The following is a 20,252-nucleotide window of genomic DNA, read 5'->3' as shown; positions in this document are numbered from 1 at the left end:
GTATATTTAAGGCTGAGGTTGATAGATTCTTGATTGGTCGGGGCATGAAGGGATATGGGGAGAAGGCAGGAGATTGGGGCTGAGAGGAAAATTGGATCAGTCATGACAAAATGGCAGAGGACACTCAATGGGCCGAATGGCCTAATTCTGCTCCGATAATCTTATGATCTTATGGGTTAGGGTTACTGAGTTGTGGTTATGCTTTGCTGGTGTTGGAAGTGTGGCGACACTTGCGGGCACAGTCCCTACTGATTTTCCTGCATGTTTTGATGTTTCAATATACATGTAACAAATAAAGTTAATTTTTAAATCTCTTTAGTCATCCTCTTTACCCTTCCCTTGACTTGGCTGACTTTGGTCCTTCTTACTGAACCGCAGTGATGTCATGGCGTTTGCCCTTTGCAATGCACTTACAACAGGCCGCGAAGAGGGGTGAGCAGTTTGAGGAAGGTATCCAGAGGTTGGCCGATCCTGTGTCAAAGATGACTTTGAAAGTCTGTGGAGGGGTCCCGATGCTGATCTCCCCAAAGTACTGGGTCTGAGAAACACGAGACACAATAACAAAAGTCTGCTGTTTATGTATAATCTGTCAAAGCCAAAGTTCAAATTAAAGTCTAAACAGAAAAGATTCTGCAGATGCTGGAAATTCAGAGTAACACATATAAAATGCTGGAGGAACTCAGCAGTTCAGGCAGCATCTACAGAGAAGATTAAACAGGAAGAAACTGCCTTGAAGTAAATTTATTATCAAAGTACGCATGTGTCACCAAATACTACCCTGAGATCCATTGTCTTTCGGGCATTCACAGGAGATCAAAGACAATTTGGATCAATGGCAAAAATACACCTAAACAAAGACTGACAAACAACCAATGTGCAAAAGAAGACGATCTGGAGAGAAACGGGAATGTTCGGGGTGGGAGGAGTCTTTGATTAGGTCGAAAGCTTTGTTGAGGTAGCGAGAAGTGTAGACAGAGTCCATGATGAGTTATGTCCGCAAATCTCTGTAGTTTCTTGAGGGCTGGGGCAGAGCAGTTGCCATACCAACTCATGATGCATCTGGATAGGATGCTTTCCATGATGCATGGATAAAAATTGGTGACAGCCAAAGGGCACGTGTCAAATTTCTTTAGCCTCCTTAGGACGTTGAGAAGCTGCGGTGTAAACCTTGCATCAGAATGGATTGTTGCTCTAGGTTCCAGCACCTGCAGTCTCTTGTGTCAGAATTTTCAGCTTTTGTGTTTACTGCTGCTGTTATTTTGGGAGGGGGTTCAGATTTTGGCGAAGTTTTGAGGGAAGATGGTGTAGTTTCAGGCCACTAATAGATGCTAAGTGTTCAGGCTGTGGGAGGGTCCTTACTTTGAAGACAGAGCAAACAGTAACAAGGAGAGGAGGCAAGGCAAGACCAAAGCCAGAGGGTAGAGGGTGGTGCAGAGTGACCTATGATTCAAGCATAAGCCAGATGATATCGCGGTGCAGTTACCTCACGGCGCCTGAGACTTGGGTTTGACTCTGACCTTAGGCGTGGTCAGAGACATGTTTGCACATTGACCTGTGACCTCGTGGGTTTTCTCTGGGTGCCCTGGTTTCCTCCCACGTTCCAAAGACAGTGTATGCTGGATTATTTGGTTACTGTAAACCGCCCAGAATGTAGACGAGTGGTAGTGTGAGATGATAATGTGGAGGGGATGAAAAATCTATTCCTCTCTATAAATGCTGCCTGACTTGCTGAGTTCCTCTAGCACTTTGTGCCTATGTTCCACAGAATTTACTGCCCATTAACCTTGAATTGTCTCTCGGTATGTAGTGACGATCCAACTGTGGAGTTATTATTGGCACTGAAAGAGGCCTTTTGGTCCTTGGGCTGCAAAGCACGATCTTTCTCCATGTTATTTTTCTATGATTGTGTGACTATGAAGAGCCAAGAATCATTTGGGATGAGACGTGGAAGTGGACAATGAGTTCTCCAGCATTTTGTGTGTGTGCTTTGGGTTTACAGCACCTCTGGATTTACTCATGTTTATGAACCACTCTCTACGTTCTCTCTCCCATCAACACCCATTGGCCACCAGTCTACGAGAGTGTGTAGCTAACATGTTTATTCTGCTTCTTCCGTAAGGCAGGAAGGAGCGCTTCCTTCCTTGACATGCAAACTCAACAACCTTCACACGGTAAACAAATAAAAATTGCCCCTCACCACACCACAGAACGTAAACACCCCGGCCTAAAACCAAGGAGGCTGGCATTCTGTAACAATCCATCCCCAAAGAGTAACCATTGCTGTCTCAACTCCAGAGTGTGATGAAGTACTCTCTCCTTGCCCGGACGCAGCCAGCTCCAACAACACTCATGAAGCTTGATGCAAGCCAGGACAAAATAGCCAACCCCACCCACCAGCCTAAAGAAGTCATTCTTTCCACTGCCGGCAGTGCGGAGCATCTACAAAATACTTTGTAGAAGGAGTCTGAGAGTCTGAGTGGGAGTGCCGAGAAAGGCATTTTTGAAATTTTCGTTATTTTTTTTTCTCCAACGGCGTTCTGAGAGGCGGGACTGCGCAGGCGTGTGACGTCGGGCTGTGCAGCGCGGCAGATTTAAAAGGAACAGAGCCTCATAGAGCGGGCAGCGGAGTTTGCGGGCTGCGGAGTGAGCCGGGAGCAGAGTGAAGACTTAAGGGCTTCGGCTCAACGGGCTTAGGTGAGTGGTAGTGTGAGATGATAATGTGGAGGGGATGAAAAATCTACACAACAGGCGGAAACAGGCGAGGCGAGGGAGGTTTGGCATTCATCTTCTGTTGTTATTTGAGGAGAGGGGCAGTATGAGTGTGAGGTCAGTTTGCTGTTCTCGGTGTCGGATGTGGGAGGCCCTGGAGTCTACAAGCCTCCCGGACACCTACATCTGCGCCAAGTGCATCGAGATGCAGCTCCTAAGGGACCGCATTACGGAACTGGAGCTGCAGCTCGATGACCTTCGTCTGGTCAGGGAGAGTGAGGAGGTGATAGAGAGGAGTTGCAGGCAGGTGGTCACGCCGGGGCCACGGGAGGCAGACAAGTGGGTCACGGTTAGGAGGGGGAAGGGGAAAGGTCAGGTAATAGGGAGTACCCCGGTGGCTGTGCCCCTTAACAACAGGTACTCCTGTTTGAGTACTGTTGGGGGGGACAGCTTACCCGGGGGAAGCGACAGTGGCCGTGCCTCCGGCACAGAGTCCGGCCCTGTAGCTCAGAAGGGTAGGGCAAGGAAGAGGAGGGCAGTTGTGATAGGGGACTCGATAGTAAGGGGATCAGATAGGCGATTCTGTGGACGCAGTCCAGAGACCCGGATGGTAGTTTGCCTCCCTGGTGCCAGGGTCCGGGATATTTCTGATCGTGTCCAAGATATCCTGAAGTGGGAGGGTGAGGAGCCAGAGGTCGTGGTACATTTAGGTACCAATGACATAGGTAGGAAAAAGGATGAGGTCCTGAAAGGAGAATATAGGGAGCTAGGAAGGGAGTTGAGAAAAAGGACCGCAAAGGTAGTAATCTCAGGATTACTGCCTGTGCCACGCGACAGTGAGAGTAAGAATGCGATGAGGTGGAGGATAAATGCGTGGCTGAGGGATTGGAGCAGGGGGTAGGGATTCAAGTTTTTGGATCATTGGGACCTCTTTTGGCGCAGGCGTGACCTGTACAAAAAGGACGGGTTACACTTGAATCCTAGGGTGACCAATATCCTGGCAGGGAGATTAGCGGGGGCTACTGAGGTGACTTTAAACTAGAATGGTTGGGGGATGGGAATCAAATTAAAGAGGCTAGGCGTGAGGAGGTTAGTTCACTACAGTGGGATGGGAACCAGTGCAGAGAGGCAGAGGGGTGTAAAGTGAGGGTAGAAACAAAAAGTACTATGGAGAAAAGTAAAAGTGGCAGGCCGACAAATCCAGGGCAAGCATTAAAAAGGGCCACTTTTCAGCATAATTGTATAAGGGCTAAGAGAGTTGTAAAAGAGCGCCTGAAGGCTGTGTGTGTCAATGCAAGGAGCATTCGTAATAAGGTGGATGAATTGAAAGTGCAGATTGTTATTAATGATTATGATATAGTTGGGATCACAGAGACATGGCTCCAGGGTGACCAGGGATGGGAGCTCAACGTTCAGGAATATTCAATATTCAGGAGGGATAGACATGAAGGAAGGGGAGGTGGGGTGGCGTTGCTGGTTAAAGAAGAGATTAACACAATAGAAAGGAAGGACATAAGCCGGGAAGATGTGGAATCGATATGGGTAGAGCTGCGTAACACTAAGGGGCAGAAGACGCTGGTGGGAGTTGTGTACAGGCCACCTAACAGTAGTAGTGAGGTCGGAGATGGTATTAAACAGGAAATTAGAAATGTGTGCAATAAAGGAACAGCAGTTATAATGGGTGACTTCAATCTACATGTAGATTGGGTGAACCAAATTGGTAAAGGTGCTGAGGAAGAGGATTTCTTGGAATGTATGCGGGATGGTTTTTTGAACCAACATGTCGAGGAACCGACTAGAGAGCAGGCTATTCGGGACTGGGTTTTGAGCAATGAGGAAGGGTTAATTAGCAATCTTGTCGTGAGAGGCCCCTTGGGTAAGAGTGACCATAATATGGTGGAATTCTTCATTAAGATGGAGAGTGACATAGTTAATTCAGAAACAAAGGTTCTGAACTTAAAGAGGGGTAACTTTGAAGGTACGAGACGTGAATTAGCTAAGATAGACTGGCATATGACACTTAAAGGATTGATGGTGGATATGCAATGGCAAGCATTTAAAGGTTGCATGGATGAACTGCAACAAATGTTCATCCCAGTTTGGTAAAAGAATAAATCAAGGAAGGTAGTGCACCCGTGGCTGACAAGAGAAATTAGGGATAGTATCAATTCCAAAGAAGAAGCATACAAATTAGCCAGAGAAAGTGGCTCACCCGAGGACTGGGAGAAATTCAGAATTCAGCAGAGGAGGACAAAGGGCTTAATTAGGAAGGGGAAAAAAGATTATGAAAGAAAACTGGCAGGCAACATAAAAACGGACTGTAAAAGCTTTTATAGATATGTAAAAAGGAAAAGACTGGTAAAGACAAGTGTAGGTCCCCTGCGGACAGAAACAGGTGAATTGATTATGGGGAGCAAGGACATGGCAGATCAATTGAATAATTACTTTGGTTCTGTCTTCACTAAGGAGGACATAAATAATCTTCCAGAAATAGTAGGGGACAGAGGGTCCAGTGAGATGGAGGAACTGAGCAAAATACATGTTAGTAGGGAAGTGGTGTTAGGTAAATTGAAGGGATTGAAGGCAGATAAATCCCCAGGGCCAGAAGGTCTGCATCCCAGGATGTTTAAGGAAGTAGCCCAAGAAATAGTGGATGCATTAGTGATAATTTTTCAAAACTCGTTAGATTCTGGACTAGTTCCTGAGGATTGGAGGGTGGCTAATGTAACTCCACTTTTTAAAAAAGGAGGGAGAGAGAAACCGGGGAATTATAGACCGGTTAGCCTAACGTCAGTGGTGGGAAACTGCTGGAGTCAGTTATCAAGGATGTGATAACAGCACATTTGGAAAGCGGTGAAATGATTGGACAAAGTCAGCATGGATTTGTGAAAGGAAAATCATGTCTGACGAATCTCATAGAATTTTTTGAGGATGTAACTAGTAGAGTGGATAGGGGAAAACCAGTGGATGTGGTATATTTGGATTTTCAGAAGGCTTTTGACAAGGTCCCACATAGGAGATTAGTGTGCAAACTTAACGCACACGGTATTGGGGGTAAGGTATTGGTGTGGGTGGAGAGTTGGTTAGCAGACAGGAAGCAAAGAGTGGGAATAAACGGGACCTTTTCAGAATGGCAGGCGGTGACTAGTGGGGTACCGCAAGGCTCAGTGCTGGGACCCCAGTTGTTTACAATATATATTAATGACTTGGATGAGGGAATTAAATGCAGCATCTCCAAGTTTGCGGATGACACGAAGCTGGGTGGCAGTGTTAGCTGTGAGGAGGATGCTAAGAGGATGCAGAGTGACTTGGATAGGTTGGGTGGTGGGCAAATTCATGGCAGATGCAATTTAATGTGGATAAATGTGAAGTTATCCACTTTGGTGGCAAAAATAGGAAAACAGATTATTATCTGAATGGTGGCCGATTAGGAAAAGGGGAGGTGCAACAAGACCTGGGTGTCATTATACACCAGTCATTGAAAGTGGGCATGCAGGTACAGCAGGCGGTGAAAAAGGCGAATGGTATGCTGGCATTTATAGCGAGAGGATTTGAGTACAGGAGGAGGGAGGTACTACTGCAGTTGTACAAGGCCTTGGTGAGACCACACCTGAAGTATTGTGTGCAGTTTTGGTCCCCTAATCTGAGGAAAGACATCCTTGCCATAGAGGGAGTACAGAGAAGGTTCACCAGATTGATTCCTGGGATGACAGGACTTTCATATGAAGGAAGACTGGATGAACTGGGCTTGTACTCGTTGGAATTTAGAAGATTGAGGGGGGATCTGATTGAAACGTATAAGATCCTAAAGGGATTGGACAGGCTAGATGCAGGAAGATTGTTCCCGATGTTGGGGAAGTCCAGAACGAGGGGTCACAGTTTGAGGATAGAGGGGAAGCCTTTTAGGACCGAGATTAGGAAAAACTTCTTCACACAGAGAGTGGTGAATCTGTGGAATTCTCTGCCACAGGAAACAGTTGAGGCCAGTTCATTGGCTATATTTAAGAGGGAGTTAGATATGGCCCTTGTGGCTACGGGGGTCAGGGGGTATGGAGGGAAGGCTGGGGCGGTGTTCTGAGTTGGATGATCGGCCATGATCATCATAAATGGCGCTGCAGGCTCGAAGGGCCGAATGGCCTACTCCTGCACCTATTTTCTATGTTTCTATGTTTCTATGTAATTACTCTCTCAGGCTGCTCTGACAGCATCTCCCAACAATGAAAAATATCGTACAACGAAATAGCACTAGATATAGCTACCCCTCCAAGTCACACTCCATCTCGTGTAAATGCGAGTGGGATCTATTGATTTTCCGATCCACAGATTCTTTTAGGAGTCCAAGAATGAGAGAAAAATTCTTGCGTCATGATGGCTTATTTTAATGCTTAAACAAAGAACAGATACAGAGGATATGAAACAAAAGAAAAGATCTAAGGCAAAGACAAAGACTAGATGGCAGTTTTTGCAGAGATTGACACTTCTATACTGAGATAGGGCCGCATTCCTGAGATAAGCAAAGAGCCAGTTAAAAGATGCACAGTCACAGCAAGTGTGCAATGTGCTAACACTTAGCCACTGAAAAATGAAAAGGTGATATTGTAAACCATTCTGTAGCGGTTATACTGCTTTGCCACCAGTAGGTGGAGACAAACACCATGTACTGTGAAAAATGTAGGCAAAGAATATGTAATAAAACAATTGCTAAAAATCATTAATTCAACCAATGCTTTATTAAAAGCATAAAAAACAACCGATTCCAACATGTGAAAGGGGCTGTTCCCGTTACCAGATCACTTAAGAACCAGGGTTCAGTTACATTTTCACCAATGAGCCCATGGTACTCAATTACACCCATGTCACCAATTAACCTACTAACCAGTAGGTATTTGTGACATGGGAGGAGACTGGAGCACCTTGAGGAAACACTGCAGTCACAGGCAGAATATACAACCACCTTCGTCAGAGTCTGGGCAGGGCAGTTGGCTGGGGTCTTCACAGACATTTTTAATCTGTCCCTGGCCCAGGCAGTTGTCCCAACAAGCTTCAAGATTGTGCCAGTGCCGAAGCATTCCACTGCCACAGGCCTGAATGACTTCCGTCCAGTTGCACTCACCCCCATCATTGCAAAGTGCTTTGAGAGACTGGTTCTATCACATCTGAAATCCTGTCTGCCCACTACCCTGGACCCCCATCAATTTGCCTATCACACCAACAGGTCAACAGAGGATGCCATCTCCACAGCACTTCACTCTGCCCTGACCCACCTGGACTGCCCCAACTCTTACGTCAAAATGCTGTTCGATGACTTTAGTTCAGCATTCAATACTGTGATCCCCTCCAAGCTGATCGCCAAACTTCGCCAGCTTGGTATCAGCTCATCCCTCTGCAATTGGACTTTGGACTTTCTGACTAACAGACCCCAATCAGTTAAGTTAGACAACCTCTCCTCCTCCACTCTCACTCTGAACACATGCCTCGAGGCTGTGTGCTGAGCCCTCTTCTGTACTCCCTTTTCACCTATGACTGCGTTCCTATACATGATTCTAACTCCATAATCAAGTTCGCAGACGACACCATGGTTTATGGCCTGATCAGGGATGACGAGATGGCCTACAGGGACAAGGTCCAGCACCTAGTCGTGTGGTGTGTTGACAGCAATCTGGCCCTTAATACCCAGAAGACCAAGGAGATCATTGTGGACTTCAGGCATGCTAGGAGCCACACTCACGTCCCCATCTACATCAACGGAGCTGTAGTGGAGCGTGTATCAAGCTTCAAGTTCCTTGGTGTCCATATTTCCGAGGATCTCACCTGGTCCCCGAACTCCTCCATCCTGATCGAAAAGGCGCAACAGCACCTTTATTTCCTGTGGAGTGTCAAGAAAGCTCACCTCTGTCCCAGGCTACTGACGGACTTTTACCGCTGTACCATTGAGAGCATACTCACCAACTACATCTCAGTGTGGTATGGCAATTGTCCCATATTGAACCGCAAAGCACTCCAGCGTGTGGTGAAAACTGCCCAGCGGATTATCAGCACCCAATTGCCCACCATTGAGAACATCTACCATAAACGCTGCCTGGGCAGGGCGAAAAGCATTATCGAGGATGCATCTCACCCTAACCATGGACTTTTTACTCTCCTCCCATCTGGTAGGCACTACAGGAGCCTCCGCTCCCGCACCAGCAGGCACAGGAAGAGCTTCTTCCCTGAGGCTGTGACGCTGCTGAACCTCACATCACAACGCTAAGCAGTATTGCATCCGTATTGTACTGTCTCAGTACTTTTATATTTGTGTGCTGTAGCATTTTTTATTCACGGTTATTTTGTAAATAACACTATTCTTTGCCTTTCTGGTCAGATGCTAACAGCATTTCATTGGCTTTTTATCTGCACTTGGCACAATGACAATAAAGTTGAATCTAATCTAATCTAATCTTACTGACAGGTGGAATTGAACCCTACTCTCTGGTGCTGTAATAATATTACACTACCATGTCGCCCATGTAGAGAGACATAGTGAAAAGCCTGCATGTCATCCAGAGAGATCATTCCACACACAAATACATCAAGGTAGTATGAAAGGAAAACCAACAACAAAATTGCAGCATATCATGTTACAGTTGCAGGGAAAGTGAAGTGCAGGTAGACAATAAAGTCCAAGGACTATGATGAGGTAGATTGAGTGATCAGGAGCCCTGTCAGTTAAAGGATCTTATAAAATAATGGGCTCTTTATGGGGTTGGGGTAGTGGTGAAGAAGAAGCAGTGTTTAATCAGAGAATAATTGTAATTTTCAATCAGTGGTCAATAAATGGGAATTGGATGAACCCTTGAGAGACAATACTTTAGAGCAGGGCTTTCCAACCTCTTTTTAATGGCATGAACGCCTACCATTATGGAGACCTCATAGAAACATATAAAAATATGAAAAGATAGATAAGATAGAGGCTGGAAAGATGTTTTCATGTAGCTGAGACTAGAATGAGGGGACATTGCCTCAAGACTCAGTGGGGGGAGGTGGCTAGATTTAGGGTGGAGATGAGGAGGAATTGCTTTTCCCAGAGAGTGGTGAATCTGTGGAATTCTCTGCCCAATGTAGTAGTGGAGGATACCTCAGTAAATATTTCTAAGACAAGGTTAGACGGATTTTTTGCATTGTACGGAAATTAAGGGTTATGGGGAAACGGCAGGTAGGTGGAGATGAGTCCATGGTTAGATCAGCCATGATCTTGTTGAATGGTGGAGTAAGTTCAACGGGCCAGATGTCCTACTCCTGCTCCCATTTCCTATGTTCATATGCTCTTATTAACCAAGGAACCCCTAGTTTAGAAGATTATGGAGAAGGAGCATGAGATGGTACTGATGAAACTACTCTACTAGGAGCTAGCAAGGGACCAAAAGACCTTATTTATTGTCAATAATAACTCCACAATTGGATCTTCAGTATGCACACACATACACATGCACAGACAATCACAGACAATCTAAGGTTCATGGGCAGTTGACGGTGGGCAATAAATGCTGAGGAACACACACAAAATGCTGGAGGAACTAGTAGGTCAGGCATTATCTGTGGAGAGGAATAAACCGTCAACATTTTGGGCTGAGGCTCTTCATCAGGACCTTCACCATTATGAAATGATGGCCTTGACAGTGATGGAGCAGGTAAATCAACAAGATCTTAGGGACAGGGTTTAAGCAGGACTGTACTTACATCCATATAGTTGGTGAGGATCGTTGGCGCTGTGCCATTCTGAATACGTTCAAAGGTCTTATTGGCTTCCCTCAAGATGGCAGATGGTTTCAGTCCCAGCTGGCGCAGTGATTGCCGGATAGATGGCATTTTATGGAGAGGAATCCTGTGGGAAGAAGTAGGCTTCAGAGGAATGAACAGCAAGATAAACCTGCAGTCAAGGGAAACAGTCTGACAGCTGCAGCACCTTGTATTTATGTCGCATTTTTAATGTAGCGAACCACTACAGGGCTCTTTATACCAGGCGACTCAGTAATGTTACGGTTATCACAATGCTTTACAGTGCCAGAAATCGGGATTCAGTTGCTGCTGATGTCTTTATGGAGTTTCTACGTTCTCCACTGCTAGTTTCCACTGGGAGCCCTGGTTTCCTCCCGTATTCTAAAGAGGTACAAGTTAAGTTTCGGGTTAGTAAGTTGTGGGTATTCTATGTTGTTGTCAGAAGCACTGTGACACTTGCGGGCTGCCGCCAGCGCATCCTCGGACTGTGCAGGTCATTGGCGCAAATGGCACTTTTCATCGTATGTTTCGACGCACAGGTGACAAGTTAAGCTGATCTCTTTAATATTTTGTTATCAGAGTATAACGGAAACTGTGTGACAGGACCAGCAAAATGCTTGGTCAACAGGGTTGTTAGGGAGTGACTTAAAAAAGGTCTTAGTGTTGGAGAGGCTTCAGGGTTTAAGGAGGGATTTTCACCCTTTAAGGGCTATGACAGCTGAAGATCCAGGTGCAGGATGAATGAAAGGAAACAAGGATGCTGACAAAGACACAATTAGAGGAGCAGGGAGATCTCAGAGCTGGTGGATGCAGCAACCCAATTTCAAGGTTCAAGTCTAACAGGCACAAAATGGTGGAGGAGCTCTCAGCAGGTCAGGCAGGGTCTACGGAAAGGAATAAAGAGTTGACATTTCGGGCCAAGAGCCTTCATCGGGACTGGAAAGGAAAGGGGAAGAAGGCAGAATAAGAAGATGGGCCAGAGGAAGGAGTACAAGGTAGAAGGTGATGGGAGAAGTTTATAGGTGAAGATTTAAGTTTATTTGTTTTGTGCAGTAATGGAGGGAGTTCAAAGTGAAATTGATGATTTTAACAATATGAAACTTTGGTCCACGAACCAGCTGAGTTCAGTGAGCGTGAGAATATCTTCAAAGGGCAGAGCCTCAAGAAACTGGCATCCATTAAAGACCCTCACCATCTGGGCCAAGTCCCGTTTGCTTTACCTCCATCATTAAAGACCCTCGCCATCTGGGACAAGCCTCATTTGCCTTACCTCCATCAGGGAGGAGGGACAGGAGCCTGAAGACCCACACTCAACATTTTAAGAACAGCTTCCTCCCCTCTGCCATCAGATTTCTGAATGGTCTGTGAACATGACCTCATTATTTGTCTTCCACACTCTTTATTTATCATTGTAACATGTAATAATTTAATGTCGTGCACTGTGTTGCTGCCACAAAACAGCAAATTTCTTGATTTCTGTCAGTGATAATAAACCGGATTCTGATTCACCACTGCAGAAGGTGAAGGGGTCTTTTTGTGTGCAAGGGTACAGGCAGTAGATTAATGGACACGCACAAGTTTATGAGGAATCCACAATATGGTATGTTCTTCTCATCCCTTTTGTAATTCCTGTGGAATACAGAGTTCAAAGAGCCCCATTTACAGCAAGGTTAACAGTGCCACAACCTACCCCAAATGACTCGACCAACAAAGTCTGCTCCTTACGCTGGCAGTTCCAATTTCCCATAGATCAGGGGTTCCCACAGCTTAATGATATTGGTCCGTGGCATAAAAAGGTTGGGAACCCCCGCTCTAGATGGATGTCCTCCATGGACAATCTGATGGGTGAAACGTTGTCACCTCTAAGAATTAAAGTGCTTGCCTCCCATCTCCAGCGACTACACACAGTATGACCCCCAGCACTGTCCATGTGGAGTTCGCATGTTCTCCCTGCGACCAATGGGCTCGCATTTCCTTATACATGCCAAAGATGGGTAAGCTGGCAGGTTAATTGGCATCTGTAAATCACCTCTCAGTGTGGGTAGGGGTAGAGTAAATGGGAATATGGGGGAAACTGACTACATGGATGTGAGAATTGATTGTGACGTGAGCCAACATGACCTGAAGGGTCAAATGGCCTACCTTCATATCATATGGAAATATATAAATAATATATTTGATATATCCTCCAAGAGGGCCCCACCCTTGTTGTAGGGCTTGGAGGCTTGTGTACCTCAGTGACCTGGACAGCTATGTTGACTGGAGTCAGGGTTTTATGCTTTGGCTCTTGGTAGGGTCACCTGTGCCAGACAGGTCATGGAGGCCAGACTGAGTGGTCACCAGTCCTCCAGGTTCGGGGGTTCAGCTCAGGGCTAACAACCCTGACTAGTAAAACAAAACTGTTACCCAAACAGCAATGAAGAATCCTTCTACATCTGAGTGTGATGGTATTCCTGAGTCTCCACTTGGGACTTTGCATGACTGACAGTAGCGAAAACAAAGAGGAAGCAATTGGCACAACGATGGAAGCCTTGAACACGGCCAGAGATGGCGTACCTTCATTGCTGCCCTAAACATCTAAGACTTTTGCACAGTACTGGATTAATTTTATTTATTTTTCTCTACTGCTGCCACAAAAAAAAAAACAAATTTCATTACATATGTGAGTGATGATAAATCTGATTCTGATCTGCATCTCCATTGTGGACTGAGAGTGGGAAGGGGGCAGGGAGAGGGGAATCATGGTTGGGGAAAGGGGAAGGGAGAGTGGAGGGAGCAGGAAGCACCACAGAGACATTCTGTAATGATTAATAAGCCAATTGTTTAGAATTAAATGACCCTGCCTGGTGTCTCAGGGCTGGGTGTGTCTGCACCCGTGCCTCCCCCATTCCTGGCATTTCTTCTCTGCCACCTGTCCCACACCACTCCGGCGGCGCTCCATCCGCGCCATTCCCAACATCCTTTGCTCCCGCCAGATTTACAAACTCGCTCTCCGCTCCCTGTTGACTAATACAGTCCTGTGCAAAGGTCTCAGGCACACTTGCTATATATAGGTGCCTAAGACTTTTGCACAGGACTGTTTGACCTTTTCTAACACTCAGGTGCCAGGTTTTATGGAGCCATGCAGGATTTGTCCCATTACCTCCGTGCTGACCGGTGGGTACCCATCCACTTTAATCCCATCTCACAGCACTTGGCCCACAGCCTTCTCTGCCTGGGTGATTCAAGTAATTGTCTACACACCTCTTAAATGCTGTCAGTGACCCTGTATCCACCACTCTCTCCAGTTGTACATTCACCGGGTGGAAAGGTGTCTTTGCTGAAATTCTGGACACTGTCCTCCATGTTACCCAGCTGCCAAATTCCTCACTAATCCACAATCCTGGCAGGACTGCCAACAATGCTTAAACCCATCTTGAGATTGTCTTCCCCCTCTCTCCATTGCTGGGTCCAGAGTCACAATTAGGCAGGATTGGACACCATCAATTAAAGTTAACCTTAAGCGTTTTTATAACATTCGGCAGTTTTCACATTCAATATAGCTTGCTTAATTTTTAGACTTTTTTCCCCTGAAAATTGTATTTAAATTCTCAGCTTTCCTGGTGGGATTTGATCTCATGTCTCTGATCAATAATTGCAGTACTATAACCACTTTATTTCCATACCCAGGCCCTGTGATAGACAACAGAAAAGCATACTGCTCTGTCCACAACAGGCAGAATTTCCCAGAGATCATCCATTTTAATTCCACTCCCCATTGCCTTTCCAATTGTCATGCTGAGACCACTCTCAGAGTGGAGCAGCAAAACCTCCTATTCCGTCTGGGTAGCCTTTGACCTGGTGGCATGAACACTGATTTCTCTAACTTTTGGTAATTCCTCTCCCTCCAGCTCCCTTCTCTCATTTTCCATTCCCCATCCGGCTCACTTGCCTGTCACCTCCCCTTGTGCCCCTCCTAAATCTGTTTCCCCCATAGCCCACTCTCCTATCAGATTCCTTCTTCTTCTGCCATTTTCCACCTATTACCTCCCAGCTTTGAACGTCAACCCCAACCCCAGCCGCACCCACCTACCTTCCCCTCACCTGACTTCACCTCACCTGCCAGCTTGTACGCCTTCCCCTCCCCCACCTTCTTATTCTGACTTCTCCCCACTTCCTTTCCAGTCCTGATTAAGAAAATCCCTCCGAAATGTCGACTGTCCATTCCCCTCCACAGAGGCTGCCTGACCTGCTGAGTTCCTCCAGCATTTTGTGTGTGTTGCTCTGGATATGAAAGTAACTCCAACTTACACAGAGGCTTGACTGTAAAATAATGATACTGGGAGCGAAGAAACAAGATGGGTAAAATGATAAGTGATCCTTCCATTTTTAACTGATTCATAGAATAATTACTCAAATAAACATGAAGAAAGCATGTAAAACATTTAGCAAGTGTTTTAAACACAAAACAAGTGTTTTAAAACATTAGCAGAGATTCTTCTTACTTTTATTATTAAGACTAGTTCTTAACTTTATTTACTTAGAGATACAGCACAGAACAGGCCCTACCAGCCCACCAAGCTGCAGTGCCCCACCTATTTAACCCAGCCTAATCACAGGACAATTAACAATGACCAATTAACCTATTAACTGGTACGTCTTTGGACTGTGGGAGGAAACTGGAGCGCCCGGAGGAAACACAAGCAGTCACGGGGAGAACATACAAATTCCTTACAGATGGCACAGGAATTGAACCCCGAACTCTAAATGCCCTGAACTAAAATATCATCATCATCAAATGCCTGTTACACTGTTGGTATTTAGGGCAACAATGGAAGTCCTCCATCTTTGTCTCTCCTTAGCCATCTTCTCTATAGTGCCCCAGGTGTGGTTCAGGGTCCTCATTTCTGCCTCTATGCACGGCGCCAAGTTGTCTTTAGTCTCCCGCGTTTCCTCCGCCCTTCAGGGATCCAACGATGATGGAGTTGGGCTCTCTACTCATCACGTAACCAATCCATCTCCAATGTTTCCTCACGACAATTGCGACTGTGTCCGCTTAGTGACGCTGAAGGAGTAGGGTGTGGTTGGAGATCTTTCTTGGCCAGAAAATACAGCCAAGAAGCTCATGGTGTGGAATGATGACAGCTTGACCAAGTCGATCTCTGTCTTGTGCCAGCATTCTGACCCGTACAAGAGAGTGGACAGAACACAGCTCTGGGGGTACAGATTCACCCTGGTGTGGACTCTGTACTTGGTTGATCCCCAAATGTTGCTCATTGATCTGAAGATGGAATAACATTACAGCAACGACGCCAATTACAGACCGAGTATCCAAATAAACATGAAGAAAACATGCAATGCATTTGAAAAGGTTTAAAACATTCACAGGAATTGTTCAAAGATCAGAAATGCCCAGGAATAATATGGGGTGTGTTAGTACATCAGGGAGGTACAGATTAGTGCATCAGGGGTTGGATTGTCCAGTTAGATGAGAGTAATAATTAGTCAGCAATATTACTTGTCCACAACGAATGCAAAATGCAGAGTCATTTATTATTTTCAATATATTATTACCCTGAGGGATATATTTATATGTTAGTTACATTAATTCAAAGCCATTTTAAATGCAAATATGCTTTGGCAGTTAATGAACATCTAAGGGTTATACGTTAAGCTATGCGATTCAGATTGTAAAGACACCAAGATCAATTTAAATGCTAATATGATGAGCTGGTTAATGAATATCTGTGGATTATAAAGAGTCGGATTATTCTAGAGGTTGTCACTCATAAGGTACCAGCTGTAGGGCAGTCAATTTCATTAGAACAGACCAGCACCAAGAAAGTCATACTGCTCTTTGGTCCCGTGTGTTCAAATAGAGATAGGAGCAAAATTAGGCCATTCGGCCTATTGTGTCTGCCCCGCCATTTCCTCATGGCTGATCCAGTTCCCTCTCAATCCCATTCTATAAGCTGATAATTGGCTACCAGCTTTCAGAAAGAAAGAGCAGGTTACCTTAAAGTTGGGTCATTCAGTAGTCTGAAAAAATGAAACGTGCCCAGATGGAAGGTAAGGTGCAGTTCTCAACATCTCCTGGGACCGCTGGCAAATATTTATTTTTGGGCACACCCTTATAAGGCACCCTAAGGCACATATGGAAATGCACAGCCCCGCAAGAGGCTACAGAGACTGGTGGATTCAGCCAGTTCCAAAATTGGTACCGCCCTCCCCACCATCGAAGACATTGTCTAGATGCAGTATCTCAGGAAGGTGACCCTATCAGCCCTTTATTCAGTGCTGCCGCCAGGCATGGGGTACAGGAGCCTGAAGATCCTCACCTCAAGGTTCAACACAGCTGCCATCAGGTTCTTGAAATGACTTGAGAAACCGTAACACTACCTTGGGCTACAATTCTTTGTCCCTCTCTCTCAGCTCCCCCTAGAGTTGTTATGTTTAATTCATAGTTTTTGTTACACACGTGTAAGTTATGTACTATCTATGTTATTTTAATGTTTCATGTGTGTAGTGTATTGTGCTGCTGCTTCCAAGAGCTAATCTTCATGGCGTTATTACCTGGTGTACGTAGGCCTATGACAATGAACCTGAGTGGCCACTTTATTAGGTACACCTGTACACCGGCTTGTTATTGCAAATATCTAATCAGCCAGTCAACTCAATGCACAAAAGCATGCAGACGTGGTCAGGAGGTTCAGTTGTTGTTCTGAACAAACATCAGAATGGGGAAGAATAGTGATCTAAGTGACTTTGACCATGGAATGATTGATGGTGTCAGATGGGGTGATTTGAGTGTCTCAGAGTTTTCAGAGAATGGTGCAAAAAGAAAACATCCAGTGAGTGGCAGCTCTGTGGGCAATATTGCCTTGTTAGTGAGAGGGGTCAGAGGAGAGTGGCCAGACTGGTTCAAGCTGACAGGAACTCAAATAACTACGTGTGCAGAAGAGTATTTCTGAATGCACAGCACTCTGAACCTTGACATTGATGGGCTACAGCAGCAGAAGACGATGAACATGCACTCAGTGGCCACTTTATCAGGTCAAAGAGGCACCTAATAAAGTGGCCACCAAGTATACATGTCAACACAAATCGCTGCATACTATCGTTGCTGTTTGAGGATGCAATTGTCAGATTACGTTTTCAGAAATTGAACTAGTGCTGCGAATTGCTTTGACTGTGAAGGACTGTACAGTCAAACAGCATTTATGCTTGAAGATAGGGCACTGAGGCTTCACACATCATTAACGTTAGCCTTGATGCACTCCTTGTCTGACAGAGGACTCCAGGGATGGCATGGATCAATAAAGAGCAGTATCATCAGCTGGATGGCGAAGAGAACCGTTATAAACAAAAATAATGCTTACAGCTCCCAGCTTTACATAGTCTTCCAAAAATAACCAACAGCAAAGAAAGCCACTTCAAGTTCTCCCACGCATCCGAATGGGTGTGCGTAGGTCTTGACTGTCTCATGATTTTTTTCAGCCACAGGTTGGTGGGAGTGGGAAACAAGAGTCCGGTGGTTCTGAGAGAGGTCACTCATCCAGTTAGTGAGGAGGTGTTACTAATTAAAGTATCAATCCCTCATTAAAGACAGAAATTGGCATCCTCACCAACCCCGCACACATCAGCTCAATAGATGCATGGGCTGCCCATTGTGGAACATACAGAGGCACCAGGCTATGTCCAGGGATCAGCTCTAATCCTGGACTGAAGGAGATGCAGGAGAACTTGGATTCCTAACTCCCCTGACTTATTCACCCTTCAACCAGTTCCCAGAAACTTCATTAACTTTTTGAAAGTTTTCACTAAACATCCCTTCTTTAAGTTTTCTGATTCTGTATACACACAGAATCTGTTCAGTACATTCACAGTGATAAACAAAATACTGACTTATTAAATAGCTGGAACAATATTAACTGCTGTGTTGAACTGTCTTACTTAATGTCACCAATAAGCTAGAACTGTCAGTCATGGTCATCGGCACAGCCTCCTACCTTATCAACGCAAATGTTACCGACATGTAAAGGCCACAGAGAACCAACAGCGACTTCATTGCAAAGTTCACACTGCAAGCTGCCATCTCCTTGTTCCACTTTGCAAACTTCCCTCTGGGTCTGGCTACTTTTATAATCCCTCGCCTATGCCTGCAGTTTCACCATCCATCTTCCAATTGGCTCTCGCTCATCCCTGCTGCTTGCTGCCCTGCCCCTGTCAATTTGGACTTCAGAGGACAGTCATGAATACTGTGTGTAAAGCAACTGAACTGAATGGCAAAGGACACTAAATATTGCGAGTTATCTGCTGAAGTTTAAGCTACCTTTAAATGTCGGGTCACAATTTTTTAACAAGGGGATCTATTTAAAATTAATGTACCGAGGTTGATTAGGGCCCTTCTGGGAACAAGGAAAGGGCCAAGTGGTCATGTGAGATTGATTATATCTGTTCCATATTACTGAGACTGATCCCAAAAGCCTTTCCCTGTTTATTCCACTCAAACTGCATCTAATTTAAACACTCTCCAACAAATCCAGTAGGGCTGTAATATGATATAGACTTGCATTAAAGAGATTTGTTAAAAACAGAAAGCTTACCAGATTAGAGACACAACGGACTGCGGGTGCTGGATTCTGGAGCAAGAACAGCCTGCTGGAAGAATTCAGTGGGTCGAGCAGCATCTGCAGGGTGGAAGAAACAGTCGGTGTTTTGGGTCAAAACCCTGCATCAGGACTTCCAAACTAGGTTTACCAGCTTACTTCATGCAAGTTCACCACACTTTGGAGTATTGCGTTCAGTCCTGATCACCTCATTACTGGAAGGATGAGGAAGCTTTAGAGAGGGCGCAGAAGAGATTCACCAGGATGCTGCCAGGATGAGAGAGCAAATCTTTTGAGGACAGGTTGAACAAGCTAGGCCTTTTCTCTTTGGAGTGAAGGAGAACAAGGGATGATTGGATACAGATGTAAAAGATTATAAGAGGGACAGATCATGTGGACAGCCAAAGACTTTATCCCCAAGGTGGAAATAGCTACTATCAGGGGTCATAATGTTAAGGTGATTGGAGGAAAGTAGAGGAGGAATGTCAGGGTTAGATTTTCGTTTACACAGAGAGTGGTGAGTGTGGGGAATGCCCTGCCAGGGATGGTGGTGAAGGCAGATACAGTAGAACTTAGATAGGCCCATGGATGAGAAAAAAAGGAGAGCTTTGTGGGAGGGAAGGGCTTATTTGGTTGACATAACATTTGGGTTGGAGCGCCTGAACTGTGCGGTACTCTTGTATGTTCTATGAGGGGCGATTGATAAGTTCGTGGCCTAAGGTAGAGGGAGTCAATTTTAGAAAACCTAGCACATTTATTTTTCAACACAGTCCCCTCCTACATTTACACACTTAGTCCAGCGGCCATGGAGCATACGGATCTTGGACCTCCAGAAAGTGCCCACAGCAAGGGTGATTGATAAGTTTGTGGCCTAAGGTAAAAGGAGTTGAGTTATACAGCAAACACGAGGAAATCTGCAGATGCTGGAAGTTCAAACAACACACATCAAAGTTGCTGGTGAACGCAGCAGGCTAGGCAGCATCACTAGGAAGAGGTACAGTCGATGTTTCAGGCCGAGACCCTTCGTCAGGACTAACTGAAAGAAGAGCTAGTAAGAGATTTGAAAGTGGGAGGGGGAGGGGGGATCCAAAATGATAGGAGAAGACAAGAGGGGGAGGGATGGAGCCAGGAGCTGGACGGTTAATTGGCAAAAGGGATACGAGAGGATCATGGGACAGGAGGCCTAGGGAGAAAGAAAAG

At 45.5% G+C, this 20,252-nt stretch overlaps 1 protein-coding gene across 2 annotated transcripts in view; it reads right to left on the bottom strand.

Annotated features, from left to right (window-relative positions):
* The window catches only part of ren (renin), a 70,534-nt gene extending 51,994 nt beyond the window's left edge, over positions 1–18,540 (bottom strand). For both annotated transcript variants that reach the window (XM_072278791.1, XM_072278790.1), the window contains exons 1-3: positions 18,453–18,540; positions 10,426–10,570; positions 415–538 (exon numbers count right to left, since the gene is read on the bottom strand). In XM_072278791.1, the coding sequence (XP_072134892.1) occupies positions 415–538; positions 10,426–10,570; positions 18,453–18,538 (355 nt within the window). In that variant the 5' untranslated portion in view covers positions 18,539–18,540. The remainder of the gene's footprint in view (positions 1–414; positions 539–10,425; positions 10,571–18,452) is intronic.
* Positions 18,541–20,252: the final 1,712 nt, after the last annotated feature.

The sequence above is a fragment of the Mobula birostris genome, chromosome 14 (genome assembly GCF_030028105.1).
Source record: "Mobula birostris isolate sMobBir1 chromosome 14, sMobBir1.hap1, whole genome shotgun sequence".
NCBI lineage: Eukaryota > Metazoa > Chordata > Chondrichthyes > Myliobatiformes > Myliobatidae > Mobula > Mobula birostris.
Note: the sequence above shows the minus strand (reverse complement) of the source record. Positions and strands in the feature narration are given on the sequence as shown.